Source organism: Chiloscyllium plagiosum, chromosome 15 (assembly GCF_004010195.1).
Source record: "Chiloscyllium plagiosum isolate BGI_BamShark_2017 chromosome 15, ASM401019v2, whole genome shotgun sequence".
Taxonomy (NCBI): domain Eukaryota; kingdom Metazoa; phylum Chordata; class Chondrichthyes; order Orectolobiformes; family Hemiscylliidae; genus Chiloscyllium; species Chiloscyllium plagiosum.
The window spans coordinates 65,498,988-65,517,640 of NC_057724.1; the positions used below are offsets into that span (position 1 = coordinate 65,498,988).

The following is an 18,653-nucleotide window of genomic DNA, read 5'->3' on the forward strand; positions in this document are numbered from 1 at the left end:
CATCGACACAAATGTGGAATATTCCATCACACCATTAGCATTTTGCCTTCTATGCACTGTTGGCAAGCTTCCCAGCAACATTTCCAACAAAGCAAGGGATTTTCAGAGACATTTGTGTCATTAATTAAATACTGGACTTTATTCTACCCAGTACTGGATTTATCTAACATTTGGAAAGGCAATAGCCTAGTGGCCTTATCTCTAGACTGTTAATCCAGAGACCCAGGTAATGTTCTGGGGATGTGGGTTCGAATCCCACCATGGTAGATGGTGTAATTTGAACTCAGTAAAATCTGGAAATAAGAGTCTAATGATGACCATGAATCTATTGTCGATTGTTGAGGGAAACAACCCATCTGGTTCACTGATACCTTTTAGGGAAGGAATCTGCCGTCCTCACCTGGTCTGGCTCACGTGTGACTCCAGACCCACAGCAATGTGGTTAACTCTTAACTGCCCTCTGGGCAATTAGGGATTCCTGTTGATGAGTTACAATATCAAGTGTGCTGCAATCTCCCCATTATCACATCTGGCCCAGAGATTTGCATTACACATATCTCTGTGCAGCACTGATGCCCGTGGTCTTCATAACTTAATCAAATTAAATTTGCACCTGCCATGCACTTAACTGAGGTCCTAATAGAAGCCACACAATCCAGTACTTTTGTCATGTTCGCTAAATTCTTTTCAGGCCTCCATGGTGCAGCAATAACATGCATCAAACTATGACTCAATGCTCCCTTAGTATTCCTGACACAAATACATTTTCATTGTCCGTGGTGCCTGCTGTCCAAATGCAACCCTTTCTGATAAAATGGTAAAAGAGAGGGTTTGACACTGAGCCCATGTGGAGGATATCAGAGTCACAATCAACTAAGTAAAAATGCACTTGAGAGGACTTTTTTGTTTTGATTCATTCACAGGAAAAGGGCATCGCTGGCTAGGCAAGCATTCATTGTCCATCCCAGAGAGCAGTTAAGAGTCAATTACATTGTTGTGGGTCTGGAATCGCATGCAGTCCAGACTAGATAAGGATGGCAGTTTCCTTCCCTAAAAGACATTAATGAACCAGATGGGTTCTTTTTTTTTCCCCCCTGACAGTTGCTTCATGGTCATCATTAGACTCGTAATTCCAGATTTTTATTAAATACAAATTCCACCATCTGCCGTGGAGGGATATGAACCCAGCTCCCTGGAACATTACCTGGGTCCTCTGGATTAACAGTCCAGCAATAATACCACTAGGCCATGCCCTCTTCTTTTGGAGGAAATTATATATGATCAGAATTAATAGAAGGCCAAGGACAAGATTGATTTTTGTTTTTCATTGATAACACATCGATAGACCAGTGAAGATTTGATCTTTTTGGTTTACGAACCACGTTTCTTTCCCTCTGTCTTGTGGATGTGGTGATACTCCTCTCTCCGGTTCTGCCCTGATTAGCTGTTCGCTCATTATAAATGCAGAGCTTTCGGACAGGGACGTTCCATGCGCACACAACTAACCTCTTTTGAATACTTGCACTGACTGATTAGTGCAAAGTAAGGTATGAAATCAAGGACTGGAACTTCTCCAAGATTCAAACATAGCCTCTTTAAATCCATTAGGTTAAGTGGTGAACTTAAGGTCCTCATGTGGACGCTGAGGCAATAGTTAAGCCATTAGGCTTCACTTCAAGGTGAATTAGAAACAGTATAAATTATGTAACCTCGTCTCAATCATTGCTGTTTGTACCAGGCTAATACTCCCTTGACAAAAGCAAAGTACTACAGATGTTGGAAGTCTGAAATATAAACTGGAAATACTCAGAAGGTCTGGTGGTATCTGTGGAGAGAGAAACTGAATTAGCAATTCAGATCAATTTATCGTCAATTACACTGCTGTAGCATTACTACAAGTCACAACCAGAGACTTTTCCATTTGAGATAATACAACTTTTGGTCATGCTAAATACTTTTGAGTCAAATGTAGCTGTCTGTATGTCTTTGTTTTCGATGTATTTATCTGGCTGTCAAGACAGTCCGTTCATCCAGAATAAGTGCTGCTTTCTGATTTAATTCTGTTGATTGTGCATTAGGTAACTTAATCTGTCCCGACCATGATAATGACTTGTACAAGGGATCTCTTCACCGACTGATAGTGTTTTGCGCTTGAACTAAGTCACCGAATTGTTATGGCATGGAAGCAGGCCATTCAGCCCATTGTGCCTGCACTGATTCTGTTACTCAGTGCCAATCTCCTGTCTTTTCCGCACATCACTTCTATTCAAATAATTACCACTGTCATCTTGAATGCCTCAATTGAACTGCCGCCACCAAATGTTGGAAATGGGCTGAGTGTAGATAACACAGATGTTTGATAGATTCCAGTCTTAGAACTAATCATTGATTTAAGGAGTGCAGCTTTATGCTCTAAACACTTAGAATTTTGTGCTTTCACACTATTCTTGAAAGTATCTGCCTTGAGTTTACTGTAAGGGAAAGTTTGCAGGATTATTCAGAAACAGTACGGCTAATTGGATAAATCTCCTCTTCAAAGATCTGGCATTGGTGCATTGGTCTGAATGGCATTTCCTCCATCGTATGAGCAGATGTGGGGGATGTTTGCACCCTTTACCACTCCTCAAATACTGAAGTAGTCCATGCTGTCATACAGCAACACCTGTATAACATTCAGGCTTGGGCTGAAAAGGGACAAGTAATATTCAAATCACTTAAGTGCCAGGCAATGACTGTCTTCAATAAGGGAGAATCAAACCCTCACTCCTTGGTATTTAATGGCTTTGCTGTCACTGAATCTGCCACTATCAATCTCCTGGGGGTTTCCATTGACTAGAAACTGAACTGGACCAGCCATGTAAATATTTTCACTTCAAGAGCAGGTCAGAGGCTGGGAATTATGTGACGAGCAACTCTCACATCTTGGCTTTGTAAAGTCTGTCACCATCTAAAGGCACAAATCGGGACTGAGATGGAATACACTCCATTTGCCTGGAGACTGTAGTTCCAACAACATTCAAGAGGGTCAGCACCAGCCAGGACAAAGCACTCCATTTGATTCATGTGCCATTGAATATGTTTACATTCACTCACTCCACTAATGATGGACAATGGCCGCAGTGTGTACCATTTACAGGAATGCAATGCAACAACTTAGCAAGGCTCCCTCAGTGTCTTCTAACCCCATGACATGTCCAGAAGAACAAAGAGAGCAGATATCCAGGAACACCACCTGCAAGTTTCCCTCCAAGCCACTCACCATCCTGACTTGGAAAAATATTGCTTCTCCTTCACTTGTCATTAGGTCAAATTCCTGGAATCTCCTTCCTAACAACATTGTCAGTGTATCTACAATTTCAGATTAATAATTTTACACATGCATTGTCTGTTTGAGCACAAGTTACAAATGGCATTTATTGAAATACATGCAATGTCCCCATTTGTGGTCCCCTTTCTTTTCACCTAACTACTGAAATGGTTAACTCTTTTTTTCAGTGTATTCAAGGCAGTGTTTCAAATGGTCATGCAATCCATTTCATTGTGTTTTTCAAAACAAAGCATAAAAGTTGTTTTAGTATTTGAATGTTCTACCCAGGCAGGGATTTCTTTTGTGTAATAATGTACGTTCTGTTTCTGTAGCTGGTGGCATCGATCGTGTTCATCAGTTTTGGTGTAGTAGCATCTTTCTGTTGTGCCATTGTAGATGGTGTATTTGCTGCCAGACACATCGTGAGTATAACTTCTTTCTACTGGTGTTGTTTTGCCAAAGAGATGCATTGTTACCAGTGTTTGCTTCCATAATACCTTATGTTTTAAAGCACTTGAAACATATCTGTCTTCTAGTGATCTTTAGGCACTTACTGCTGAAGAATCCTAACATAAATTCATAAGGACAATCACCAGAAAAAAAACTTTACATAATACATGTATATTTCCAAATTTACAGGATTACTTGAGAGAGTCTTGTTTCAGGAATGCACGGTTTGTGCAGCATTTCTGGTGGTAATTTGTAGATGAGATGGAGATAAATGGGAATTGAATACAAAAGTAGGGAGATTATGCTTCAATTATACAAGGCTCTAATAGACCCCCACTTTAATATTAGGCACATTCTTGCTCACCATATTTAAGGAAGCATATAAATGCTTTGGAGGCAGTTCAGAAGAGGTGAACTAAACAAATACTTGGAACAAGTGGGTTGTCTTGCAAGGAAAGGTTGGATAGGTTTGGCTTGTATTTGCCAGAGTTTTGAAGAATAAGTCGCAAGTTGATTGAAACGTACAAAATCCTGAAGGGTCTTGAGAGGATGGCTGTCTCCCCTTCTTGAGGAATATAGAACTGAGCAGTTAGCTGTTTCAAAATCAGGGGCTGCTCATTTGAAATAAAGGTGTGAAGGTGCCAGTGTTGGACTAGGGTGGACAAAGTTAAAACATTGCACAACACCAGGTTATAGTCCAACAGGTTTGTTTGCAAGCACTAGCTTTTGGAGTGCTGCTCCTTCACCAGGTAGCTACCTGATGAAGGGGCGGCGCTCCAAAAGCTTGTACTTCCAAATAAATCTATTGGACCATAACATAGTGTTGTGTGATTTTTAACTTTTGAAACAAAGATGAGGCAAATTTATTCTTAGAGGGTCGTGAGTCTTTGGAACTTTCTCCCTGAAAGGGTGGTGGAAGCAGAGCCCTGGAAGTATTTTTTTGAGCCAGATATGTTTAGATTCTTGTGGACCAATGGGGTGAAAGATTATCAGGGAGAGGCAAGAATGTGGATTTGAAGTTAGACTCCGATCAGCCACTATTTTATTGAATGGTAGAGCAGGCTAGAGTGGCTGAATGGCCTACTCCTGCTCTTGATTTGTTTTTTCTTCATGTAAATTATGGAAATGAAGAAGTCTAGGGTAAATATTCTGTGGTTGTATTCTGCCTTTTGCACATGCACAATTTTATTTCTGAGCCCAAACAGAGACTATCAAAATTCTGCTTTTATGAATCTGTTGTATAGACATTCACTCTCTTTTCTGTTATTTTATTCTAAATTAATTCTTTTTAATCTTTTAACTTGAACAGTTTGTCTTCTGAACAAAAAGTGGATCCCTTCATTCAAGTACTGTCCAATGATTATTCACCTACTTAGTCACTTCATTTTAAAGGCGAAACTTGCTTTGCTTTTTACAAAGGGCCATTAATACAGTTGCAGGAAGGTCAATTAACAAACTGCTCACTGAAGGGAAATGCTGGAATAATGGTAATGTAGTTGAGCTGGTAACTTCACAGGCCCAGCCTAATATTCTGATGGATGCGTTCAAATCTCACCATGGCAACTGGTGAAAGTTAAATTCAGTTAGTGATAGCCAGTCAGTGACAAGCATGACTCACGAGTGAATGAAACAAAATTAATGAAATGTATGGATTGAGAGCTAACCTCGATGTTGGCCGTGAAACTGTCACTTTTTTTTTGTCATTTTAAAAACCCATCTGGTTGTGAATGCCCTTTCGACGATGTAACTTCCTGTCCTTACCTGGTCTGACCCATATGTGTCTCCAGAGCCACAGCAATGTGACTGACTCTTAACAGCATTCAGAAATGGTTAAGCAAGCCATTCAGTTTCTGACAATGAGTTACAGATGCTGACTTTACCTGCAATGCTTACATTCTCATATTTTTTTTAAATGATGGCTCTCAAATCTTTAGCAGTAGATTGAGTTTCCACTCGTAATGTCACCTTTTGAATCCTAACCTCCGCTAAATTCAATATCATTGGAGAAATGGCTTCTCATAGAGTCAGAGATGTATGGCACAGAAACACACCCTTTGGTCCTACTCGTCCATGCTGACCAGATATCCTACATTTGGTCCCATTTGTCAGCGTTCGGCCCATATCCCACTAAACCCATCCTCTTCATGTACTCATTCAGATGCCTTTTAAATGTTGTAATTGTATCAGCCTCCACCACGTTCTCTGGCAGTTAATTCCATACAGGCATCACCCTCTGCATGAAAAAGTTGCCATGTAGGTCCATTCTATATCTTTCTCCTCTCACCTTAAATCTATGCCCTCTACTTTTGGACTCCCCTACCGTGGGGAAAAGATGTTGGCTATTCATCTTCTCCATGCCCATCATGATTTTATAAACCTCAATAAGATCACCCTTCATCTTCGATGCTCCAGGGAAAATAGCCCCAGCCTATTCAGCTTCTCCCTATAACTCAAAACCTTCAATTTTGGCAATGTCCATGCATAGGTAGGCTATTTATTGGGCTGAATGTGTCTTTGGATTGAGAAGAAAGCAATAGTGAAATACTCTTTTTGTCAGTCTTGAAGTTCCATTGCACAGTATTCATGAAGAGCTTCAGGTAGTCTTCCTTTTTTGCATTGGATTTCCTAAAATTGGTAGCTCCATTACAGGCCATTTACTCTTTAGTGATTATGTTCCACACAAGCAGCATAACCCTAAGCTCCTGCCATGTTCTTTTCTTACCCCCCCCCCCGCAATTATCAATACGTAAAGTTGTCATGGTCTGTGCTTCCATTTCAACGTGCCTCACACTCCTATGTGTAAACAGCCATTTTCCCTCTTCGTTGTCTGAAATACTTCCATTTAATCTTGTTTTTTTTTTGTCTCTTTGGTTTAGAACCTTCAGTCACTGCAAAGCTACTTTCCATCTATATTGGTCCCTCCCTTACATTTTCATAATTTGAAACAACTTCTTCAAATTGTCCCTTTCTTGTAAAAATTACCAAATATTTTTGAACCTTCATATTTGTAGAATAATAATTTATTGTCCCTTGTATTTTTACAAAAAATACAGTGAAAAGCATTTAAGTTGCTCCACTCCGGTGCCCATATTAATAGCGCCTGCCAGCCAGCACTCCAGTGAATGTCAACCAAACCCTCTCTCTGATATCAGCATCCTTCCCATGTAACACTCTAATTGTGGTCTTGCTAAAGGCTTGTTTAGATTCACCTCTGAATCTGTATTTTAATATTCTAAACATTTTGCTATTTGACCTAAAAAAAAAAAAACCTGAAAAAGGAACAGCTGTTACAACCAGAAATTTTTCCTGTCCTCCATCTTGGATTACCATTATGTCTCACAAACTTGATTGAGTTTTTTGAAGAGGTAGCAAAGAGGATTAATGAGGGCAGAGTGGTAGATGTGATCTACATGGACTTCAGTAAGGTGTTCGACAAGGTTCCCCATGTGAAACCGCTTAGCAAGGCGGTAAAGACAAGCCACGGAACTATAGACCAGTGAGCCTGATGTTGGTGGTGGGCAAGTTGTTGGAGGGAATCCTGAGGGACAGCATGTACATGTATTTGGAAAGGCAAGGACTGATTAGGAATAGTCAACATGGCTTTGTGCGTGGGAAATCATGTCTCTCAAACTTAATTGAGCTTTTTGAAGAAGTAACAAAGAGGATTGATGAGGGCAGAGCAGTAGATGTGATCTAAATGGACTTCAATAAGGTGTTCGACAAGGTTCCCCATGGGAGGCTGATTAGCAAGGTTAGATCTCATGGAATATAGGGAGAACTAGGCATTTGGATACAGAACTGGCACAAAGGTAGAAGACAGGGTGGTGGTGGAGGGTGATTTTTCAGACTGGAGGCCTGTGACCAGTGGAGTGCCACAAGGATTGGTGCTGGGTCCTCTACTTTTTATCATAAATGATTTGGATGTGAGCATAAGAGGTACAGTAAGTAAGTTTGCAGATGACACCAAAATTGGAGGTGCAGTGGACAGCGAAGAGGGTTACCTCAGATTACAACAGGATCTTGACCAGATGGGCCAATGGGCTGAGAAGTGGCAGATGGAGTTTAATTCAGATAAATGCGAGGTGCTGCATTTTGGGAAAGCAAATCTTAGCAGGACTTATACACTTAATGGTAAGGTCCTAGGGAGTGTTGCTGAACAAAGAGCCCTTGGAGTGCAGGTTCACAGCTCCTTGAAAGTGAAATCACAGGTAGATAGGATAGTGAAGGCGCTGTTTGGTATGCTTCCCTTTATTGGTCAGAGTATTGAGTATAGGGGTTGGGAGGTCATGTTACGGCTATACAGGACATTGGTTAGGCCACTGTTGGAATATTGCGTGCAATTCTGGTCTCCTACCTCTCGGAAAGATGTTGTGAAACTTGAAAAGGTTCAGAAGAGATTTAAAAGGGTGTTGCCAGGGTTGGAGGATTTGAGCTATAGGGAGAGGCTGAACAGGCTGGGTCTGTTTTCCCTGGAGTGTCGGAAGCTGAGGGGTGACCTTATAGAGATTTACAAAATTATGAGGGGCACGGATAGGGTAAGTAGGCAGAGTCTTTTTCCTGGGGCCGGGGAGTCCAGAACTGGAGGGCATAGGTTTAGGGTGAGAGGAGAAAGATATAAAAGAGACTTCGGAGCAACATTTTCACAGAGGTTGGTACCTGTATAGAATGAGCTGCCAGAGGAAATAGTGGAGGCTGGTACAATTGCAACATTTAAGAGGCATTTGGATGGGTATATGAATAGGAAGGGTATGGAGGGATATGGGCTGGGTGCTGGCAGGTGGGACTAGATTGGGTTGGGATATCTGTTCGGCATGGACAGGTTGGACGGAAGGGTCTGTACATCTCTGATTCTACGACTCTATAATACAGGGAGAACTCACCATTTGGATACAGAAGTGGCTCAAAGGTAGAAGACAGAAGGTGCTGGTGGAGGATTGTTTTCCGACTGGAGGCCTGTGACCAGTGGAATGCCACAAGGATCGGTGCTGGGTCCACTACTTTTGGGCATTTAGAAAAATTATTTGGATGTGAGCATAAGATATAGTTAGTAAATTTGCTTATGACACCAAAATTGAAGGTGTAGTGGACAGTAAAGAAGGTCACCTTGGATTACAATGGGATCTTGATCAGATGGGCCAATGGGCTGAGAATTGGCAGATGGAGTTTAATCTAGATAAATGTGGGGTGCTGCATTTTGTGAAAGCAAATTTTAATAGGACTTGTACACTTAATGGTAAGGTCCTCAGGGGTGTTGCTGAACAAAGAGCCCTTGGAGTGCAGGTACATAGCTCCTTGAAAGTGGATTCGCAGGTAGATAGGATAGTGAAGAAGGCGTTTGGTATGTTTATTGGTCAGAGTATTGAGTATAGGAGTTGGGAGGTCATGTTGCGGCTGTACAGGACATTGTTTAGGCCACTGTTGGAATATTGCATGCAATTCTGGTCTTCTTTCTATTGGAAAGCTGTTATGAAACTTGAAATGGTTCAGAAAAGATTTACATGGATGTTGCCAGGGTTGGAAGATGTGAGTTATAGGGAGAGGCTGAACAGGCTGGGGTTGTTTTCCTGGGAGTGTCGGTGTCCAAGGGGTGACCTTATAGAGGTTTATAAAATAATGAGGGGCATGGTTAGGATAAATAGACAAAGTCGTTTCCCTGGGGTGGGGGAGTCCAGAACTAGAAGGCATAGGTTTAGGGTGAGAGGGGAAAGATATAAAAGGGACCTGAGGGGCAACGTTTTCACACAGGGTGGTATGTGTATGGAATGAGCTGCCAGAGGAAGTGGTGGGAGGCTGGTACAATTGCAACATTTTAAAGGCATCTGGATGGATATATGAATAGGAAAGGTTCGGAGGGATATAGGTTGGGTGCTGGCAGGTGGGATTAGATTGGGTTGGGATATCTGGTCGGCATGGACGTGTTGGACTGAAGGGTCTGTTTCCGTGCTGTACATCTCTATGACTGGTGTTCCTTGAGTGCATTTTTAAATGGCCTTAGCAATTTGGGATGCTAATGTTTTTAGTGTGTTGTGAATCTGCGCTTCCAAATCCTTTGGTTGTACATTACATAGTTCTTTCCCCATTCCAAGTATAACTTATTTTTCATCGAAGTATATCACCTGATATTTACTGACAGCTGTCTCAATCATTTTTGTGCACCTCCGTTTATCTCCTTTCATTCTGAAGAAGGATTTACATTCTGAAGAAAAAGGCTCAACTTCTGTAGTCTATCGTAAAACTCTGTACTGTCTTGCACATATCTTCCCTACAATGTGATCAGAACTGGACACAGTACTCTAGATGTGGCCTAACTGGTTTGATAGCATAACTTCCCTGCTTTGAAATTCTATCCCTCTTCCAATGAATGAAATAATTCTGTAGGCCTTCATAACCAGCATGTTTACCTGGCATAACCTTCCAGGATTTGTGTACGTGCAATCAGCTCCTCTACTTCTCAGTATCCAACCACTTGCTGTATATTCTCTTGCCTTGTTTACCCTCCCTAATGAGTTACCTTATTCTCTCTGAATTCCACTTCTTTTTAATTCCATTTGCCATTTCTTTGCCGTGCTGACCGTTGGTACCTTCCTATAGGTTTTTCTACAACAAACAAAAACAATTGCTGAATAAGGGTCAGTGGACTCGATATTAACTCTGCTTTCACTCCACAGATGCTGCCAGACCTGCTGAGTTTCTCCATCTGTTTCTGTTTTCATTTGTTTCGGATCTTTAGCGCGGCAGTTCTTTGTTTTATTTTACTGTAATTTTCTGCCTCATTAAATCATAGTCATTTTTAAATATCGTCTGCAAACATTCAAATTATGTCTCCTATGCTGAAATCTCAAACATTAATATCCATTCACAAAAATGCCCATTGACTGTTACTCATTACTTCCTATAATTTTGGATCCAACTTGCCACTTTTCCTCGACCCATATAGGCTTTTACTCTTTTGACCAGCCTGTCATCTCAGACCTTGTCAAAAAACTTGATTGAATCTGTGCTGACCATAAGAATTGTACAACCCTCATCACTCTTCCTTTTTACGCAAAAAAAATCAACACCATTAGATGTGACCTTCCCTTATTAAATCCGTAATAATTATTTTTGATTAATCTGTGACTTTCTGAATGGTGAGTAATACAGTCCCTCAGATTTTTTTCCAATAAACACTGAAGTTAGATGGGGAGATGATCTAGTCTAACCGAATGGATAACACGAATAGTCCTCAGGCACCATGCCTGCAACTGAGCAAGTGTGATATCATGCACTTTGGTAGGAAGAATAGAGGCATGAACTATTTCCTAAATGAGGAGAAAATTCAGAAGTCTGAAGTGCAAAGAGACTTGGAAGTTCTAGTCCAGGATTCTCTCAAGGTAAACTTGCAGGCTGAGTCAGTAGTTCGGAAGGCAAATGCAATGATGGCATCTATTTTGAGAGGACTTGAATATAAAAGCAGGGATGTACTTCTGAGGCTCTGTAAGGCTATGGTCAGACCACGTTTGGAATATTGTGTGCAGTTTTGGGCCCCACATCTCAAGAATGACGTATTGGCTCTGGAGCATGTTCAGAAGAGATTCACTAGAATGGTCCCAAGAATGAACAGCTTAACGTTTAAGGAATGTTTGAGATCTCTAAGTCTATATTCAGTAGCGTTTAGAAGGATGAAGGGGGATCTAATTGAAACATACAGAATACTGAATGGCCTGGACAGAGTGGATTTTGGGAAGGTGTTTCCTTTGGTAGGAGTAACTATGTCCCAAAGGGACAGCCTCAGAGTAAAGGGAAGACCTTTTAGAATGGAGATAAGGAGAAACTTCTTCAGCCAGAGAGTAGTGAATCTATGGAATTCACTGCCACAAGGCTGGTGAAGTCAGTTCACTGAGTATATTTAAGACTGAGATAGATAGGTTCTTGATTGTCATGGGGATCAAGGGAAAAAGCAGGAGAATGGGGTAAGGAAACTTATCGGCCATGATTGAATAGCGGAGCAGAGTCGATGGGCTGAATGGCCTAATTTCTGCTCCTATGTCTTATTTTCTTATATTGGTCAGGTTCCACTATTTTGTCCCATCTCTTTGCAATATTTCACACAAGCTCCAAACCTCTTAATATTCCCTCCTTCACTATGTTTATCCCACTCAACATTTCACACTTTCCTTAAGCCACAACATCTGTTCCTCATTACCTTGCATTTGTCATGAGGAACAGATGTTGTGGCTTAAGGAAAGTGTGAAATATTGAGTGGGATAAACATAGTGAAGGAGAGAATATTAAGAGGTTTGGAGCTTGTGTTTCTCATGACAAATGCAAGGTACATGTGCACATGCAAACGCATGCACACATGTGCGACACACCATCCACCCCTATTTTGGTCTCTTATAGACCTTCTGCTTTCTTTGTTAACCTCTTGCTTTTCATTTCTCTATAAAGCATCTTTGAGTTTTCTTTGAAAAAGTATTGAAAACTAATATCATCCTCTTTCTGAGCTCAAAAGTATAACATGTTCCATTTCTTGGTATATATTGTACAAGATTTTTGTTATGTTATAAGCCTAGTTGGTGATCTTATTCGATAAGTCCAATTTCAGAGTGAAAGCTACCTTGGTAGACTATAGTTTTATTTTTACTCTTTGTTTACTGTGGAGGTCAGTAACTGAACATCTTCACAAGAGGCTGTCAACGTACTATTAACAGGAGAACATACAAGTGTGTTATGCAAAAGAAAAACTGAACAAACTTTACGACACTATACAAGAATCATTGGAATAATCTCACTCCAAACATCAGAAAAAGATTTCCATCCCTTTTGTGCCAGTAATACCCTTACAGACACTAAAACCTGAGGGAAGTGTGACTCTTCTTGACGCTAAAGCTTCTCACTCAACTGGCATGGTTTTGTTTTGGCACTTTGCTGTACATTCACTAGATATTACTTTCTTCATTTCACAATTCTCCTTGAGACCCTTAACTCAAACTACTGACTTAACTCACTTACTTCACATGGGTTCCCTCAACTTATGTCTTCAACATCCTTGTAAGATGTCTTCCTCTCTGATACTCACACAGCTTTCTGCTTCTGGAGTATTCTTATTGACTTCTAAGCACCTCCGGACTGCTCTCCAGCCCTGACTATTAGGATCTGCTTTAACATCACTATGGCTGTTTCAGACCTCTGTTTCTATCTCTGGTGGTTGTAAAACTCAAATCAGCAAACATCTGTAGTTTTCTCCAAGCTAGCTAGATGGTTATTTAGCTGAAATCTGGTAATCGTTCTAAGGACTTCTTCTGTCTTTTTGTGTGAAGATGCCTGATATTGCCCTCTAACTATCTCAGCTTTCATTTTAAGACTATACCTCTTTGATGGAATAGTTGCTTCTTTGATGGTAAGGACCAATGCAAAATAAAATTGTGGAAGTCTAGATCCATTTCCTAAATTTTTCCAGATAATAATCTGACTGGAATTGCAATGATCTTGCTGGTGCTACAGAGGATTCTCCTGAATTTGGCATTACGCTCTAATCTGATTAGATCCCCTATGGTATGGAAACAGGCCATGTGGCCCAACAAGTCCACACTGACCCTCTGAAGAGTAACCCACCCAGACCCATTCCCCTACCCTATATTTACCCCTGACTAATTTACCTTATACTATGGGCAATTTAGCATGACCAATTCACCTGACCTGCACATCTTTTGATTGTGGGAAGAAACCGGAACACCCGGAGGAAACCCACGCAGACACTGGGAGAATGTGCAATCTCCATACAGATAGTTGCCAGAGGTGGGAATTGAACCTGGGTCCCTGGAGCTGTGACACAGCAGTGATAACCACCGTGCTACCCTATAATCTACAGAAGTTATAGTTTAGAGCGTAAATTGAGCTGTACCAATCCAGGGGGTACTGACAATTGGAAATTCCACCCTAAGTTTAACACTCGAGCTGACCGGCAGGTTTGAAACAGCTGACCACTTTAAAACCAACCTTCAATATGAGTTCATAATTTGTGGAAATGACTAGATGATCAGCAGGACACAGTCTTGGAGCTTAATCTGTTGCTACTGCATGCTCCATATTTGTCCGATCTCAGAAATAAACCCACTTTCACAAAAGAAGCTTGAATTGCTGAAGACATAGTCGCTTGGAGTATGTTGCGTCCTCCAGAAGCTTGTGATTTTTGATACGCTAGTGCGTCCTCCAATATTTTGGAATGCTCAATAAAGTAAGTGTTATATTATCTAAAATAGAGGAGGAAGAAAGGGGGCAATGACATTTTTTCTAACTTCTATTGCCCATTTCACTCAAAAGTCGCTATATCTGAAAAAGAGATGTGAATCATGTATGGGTGGTTTGTGGCCATTTGTGACTGTAGATAGCAGTTATCAGTTTGTCAATGAAGTTACCTTACCATGTCCATATCTGTTAGCCATGTATTCTGGTCACTTACAGTACTTCTGTTCCTCACAATTAACAAGCTTACAACTTGAATAGTGAGGAAAATTAAACAGCTTTGGATTTTCTGCAAGCCACTCCAACCCAGATTTTAATTATTCCAACAATCTCCTGTTTGCTATCCCTCCATCCATCTGCATGGGTGTTGGCATTCTTCCTCCTAGGACCAGAACATGTAGAAGCAGAGGGAGGCCATTCAGCCCCACTGAATCTGCTCTGGCAATTCAGTGATACCATGCTGATCTGATCATCCTTAACTCCACTTTCCCCTTTCCCTTGATTCTCTTACTGATTAAAAATCTATCCAAATCAGCCTTGAATAGACTCAATGACCCAGCTTTAACAGCTTCTGTGGTAAAGGATTCCACAAATTCATAACAGTCTGATAGAAGAAATTCTCCCTCGTCTCTGTTTTAAATGTGCAAGCCCGGTGGGCGGCCCCGTGGCACAGTGGTTAGCACTGCTGCCTCACGGCGCCAGAGACCCGGGTTCAATTCCTGCCTCAGACGTGTGGAGTTTTGCACATTCTCCCTGTGTCTGCGTGGGTTTCCTCCGGGTGCTCCGGTTTCCTCCCACAATCCAAAAATGTGCAGATTAGGTGAATTGGCCATGCTAAATTGCCCGTAGTGTTAGGTGAAGGGGTAAATGTAGGGGAATGGGTCTGTGGTACGCTTCGGTGAGTCGGTGTGGACTTGTTGGGCCGAAGGGCCTGTTTCCACACTGTAAGTAATCTAATCTAAAAAAAGCCCATATTCTGAGATAATGCCCTCAGGTCCTAGACTCTCCCACAGGGGGAAACCACCTTTCTGCATTAACTCCTCTAAGAATCTTCTATGTCTCAATGAGATTGCCTCTCATTCTTCTAAATTCCAATCAATACCACCTTTCCATTTGTGTCATCCGCAAACTCGGCAATAGTCATTAATATATATTGTAATGAAATTGTGGGCTAGCTAGTAGTTACAGTTTACCAACCTGAAAACTATCTGTCCTGCCTGTTACCTCCTCAAAGACTTCCCCTTCATGAAGCCATGCTGCCTCTGCTTGATCATATTATGTCTCTCTAAATGCCCTGTTGTTACATCCTTTATAATAGACTCTAAAGTTTTCCCAAAAACAGATGTTAAGCTAACTGGCCTATCGTTACCTTTTTAAAATCTCTGTCCCATTTTAAATAAAGGTGTTATATCAGCAGTTTTCCAATCCTCTGGAACGTTTTTCCAGAATCTAATGATTCTTGGAAGATTACTACCTTCCACTAACTCCATACCTACTTCCTTTTATACTCTGGGGTGCATCCTATCAGGTTGAGGGGACCTATTGCTCTTCAGTCCATTTGTTTCCCACCATTTGTTTTCTCTAATGATAGTCATTGTACTTATTTCCTCACCTCCTTTTGTCCTTTTGATTATTTAGTCATTTTGAAATGCTATTAGTCTATTGTGAAGACTGATGCAAAGTATTTTCATTTCCCCAGCCTCATTCTCTAATGGACCGGTGTTCAATTTGGCTTCTCTAAAGAAGCTATTGTTGTCTGTCTTAATATTCATTGGAAATTTACTTAAGTTTTTTTCTCCCTCTTTTTTTCTCTTTCATCATTGTTTGCTGGCTTTTAAACCTTTACCCATCCTTTTGTTTACTGCTAATTTTTGACACTTTTCTTTTAAATTGGCACTATCCTTAACTTCCTGTTTTACCATGTTTGATTATCCCCTTTCTAAATTCTTTCTGGAATTCTGTTTACTCACTGGAACATATCTTCGCTGTAAGCCCAGAATGAATTTCTTAAATGTCTATCATTATTCCTCAACCATCTTTGTTACTCAATGTCTTTCCCAGTTCACTCCAGACCTGCCCACACTCCTTTTGTAATTAGCCTTATTTAAATTAACACATTTGTTTCTGACCCAAGTTCTTTCCTCTTAAACAGAATGTTAAATTCTGCCATTTTATGGTGACTGTGTTTTCTATGGGAATCTTTTATTCTAGTGTCACTTATTAAACCTGCCTCATTACACGCCACCAGATTCAAATAGTCTGATTCCTGATTGGATCCACATCATACTGATCGAGAAGACTGTCTGAAATATGCTCCCTATTTGTCTTTTCTTCCTGCCACTGTGCCCCACCAACTCTCAACTTAAATTGGTACTTCACAAGTGCCCCATGCAGAGATGAAGCTAATATTTCTGTCCTTCCTTTGCTGCCGCCTCAGTTTATGGATCTCATTTCTTCCCTCCCTCTCAAAAGGATTTCTGCCTTCAGCTGTAATGCACTATGTTGAACACTGAGAATGGGGTTTCCAAGGACATTTTGACAACTGAGCAGCATTCTGGCGAAGTTCACCAATGCTACAAAGATAGATGGACAGGCAGACAGTACTGAGGAGGTGGGGAGGCTGCAGAAAGATTTAGACCATTTAGGAGAGTGGTCCAGGAAATGGCTGATGAAATTCAACATGAGCAAATGCGATGTCTTGCACTTTGGAAAAAAGAATACAGGCATGGACTATTTTCTAAACAGTGCGAAAATTCATAAAGCCAAAATACAAAGGGATCTGGGAGTGCTGGTCCAGGATTCTCGAAAGGTTAATTTGCAGTTTGAGTCCATGATTAAGATAGCAAATGTAATGTTGTCATTTATCTCAAGACGATCGGAATATAAAAGCAGTGATGTGCTTCTGAGACTTTTAAAAGCTCTAATTAGGCCCCATTTAGAATACTGCATCCAATTTTGGGCCCCATACCTCAGGAAGGACATACTGGCACTGGGGCATGTCCAGCGGAGATTCACACAGATGATCCCTGGAATGGCAGGCCTAACATATGATCAGCTGAGGATCCTGGGATTGTATTCATTCGAGTTTAGAAGGTTGAGGGGCGATCTAATAGAAACTTACAAGATAATGATTGGCTTAGAAAGGGTGGACGCTGGGAAATTGTTTCCGTAAGGTGGGGAGACTAGGACCCGTGGGCACAGCCTTAGAATTAGAGGGGGTCAATTTAGAATGGGAATAAGGAGTCATTTCTTCAGCCAGAGAGTGATGGGCCTGTGGAATTCATTGCCACAAAATGCAGTTGAGACCAGGACGTTAAATGTCTTCAAGGCAGAGAATGACAAATTCTTGATCTCGCAAGGAATTAAGGGCTATAGGGAGAGTGCAGGTAAGTGGAGTTGGAATGCCCAACTGCCATGATTAAATGGTGGAGTGGATTGGGTGGGCTGAATGGCCTTACTTCCACTCCTATGTCTTCTGGTCTTAACAGTGTTCGTTCACTTCTAGCCATCACAACGTTAGGAAATAAGATCCCAGGACAATGTGAAAGTTGGGACATCCTGACCAGAACCTTCAAGGTGGGAGAGGTAGATCCGAGTAGTCAGTGCCCCTGGGGAAAGTTCCAGGTGTTCACATCAAACATGTTCTTTCAGCACAAAAGGGAAAATATCCGATAGTCTGGGTTTGGCTCTTTTACATTTTGTTGGAATGGAAGTGGATCTTTCAAACCATCAAGCCTACTCCAACATTTAATCACATCATGGCTGATCATCTCCCTCAGTGTGCTATCTCCATGTCCCTCAATGTCATTAATCTCACAAAATCCATCGATTTCTGCCTGGACCCTGCTCAGTGACTGAATTTCCACAGCTCTCTGGAGTGGAGAATTCTAAAGATTCACCACCCTCTGAGTGGAGGGAAAACAATCCTCCTCATCTCAGTTTAAATGGCCTGCTTTCTTTCCTGAGATTATCTCCTTTGATTCTAGACTCAACAGCCAGGGAAAACATTTTACCTACATCTACCCTGTCACACCCTGTATGAATTTTGCAAGTTTCAATGAGATCACTTCGTTTTCTTTGAAATTCAAGAAAACCGGCCCAATTTCCTCATTTTCTCCTCCTAAAACAGCCCAGTCATCCCAGGGAGTAGTCTAGTGAGCCCTCATTGCACTCAGTTTATAGCATGTACATGGATACAGAAACCAAAACTACAACTATATAGAATTTGACTTCCTAACCGCTACCAAAGAAGTCTTAAATTTTGATATTATTGAATATCATTGAAAAGAGAGACCTATTACTGAAATTTTGCACACATTAGGACAGATGCAAGAATGCCAAAATTCCAACAATCTCAAGAATTTACAATGCAGGATGAAACGGTGTTGATTGGTTCGCAACATGTATAACCTTTCAGTCCCATTCTACGCACTGAAACAATCTATTTGATGCTGTTGTTGAAAAGATTGAAATTAAATTTGTTCTTCAAAGTCTTGTCTGTTTCACGTGATGAGAGTTGAGCCGATCTCAGTTACATTAGAAAGTAGTAACGTTGCCTTCTTTTGCGACAGGATATCAAACCCTTCCATGCAGGGAGATGTCAGTATTATTCCAGTGATACCTCTAATCCTTCAGATGACTACAATGCAGAGGTATGTTAGCCCATGGT

General features: G+C 41.1%; 1 protein-coding gene across 3 annotated transcripts in view; it reads left to right on the plus strand.

The window, feature by feature from the left end:
- The window catches only part of tmem255a (transmembrane protein 255A), a 76,359-nt gene that overhangs the window by 17,737 nt on the left and 39,969 nt on the right, over nt 1-18,653 (plus strand). For 2 of the 3 annotated variants that reach the window (XM_043705072.1, XM_043705071.1), the window contains exons 4-5: nt 3,640-3,729; nt 18,556-18,636. In XM_043705072.1, coding sequence (XP_043561007.1) covers nt 3,640-3,729; nt 18,556-18,636 — 171 coding nt within the window. The remainder of the gene's footprint in view (nt 1-3,639; nt 3,730-18,555; nt 18,637-18,653) is intronic. The other variant, XM_043705073.1, reaches the window with a different exon arrangement.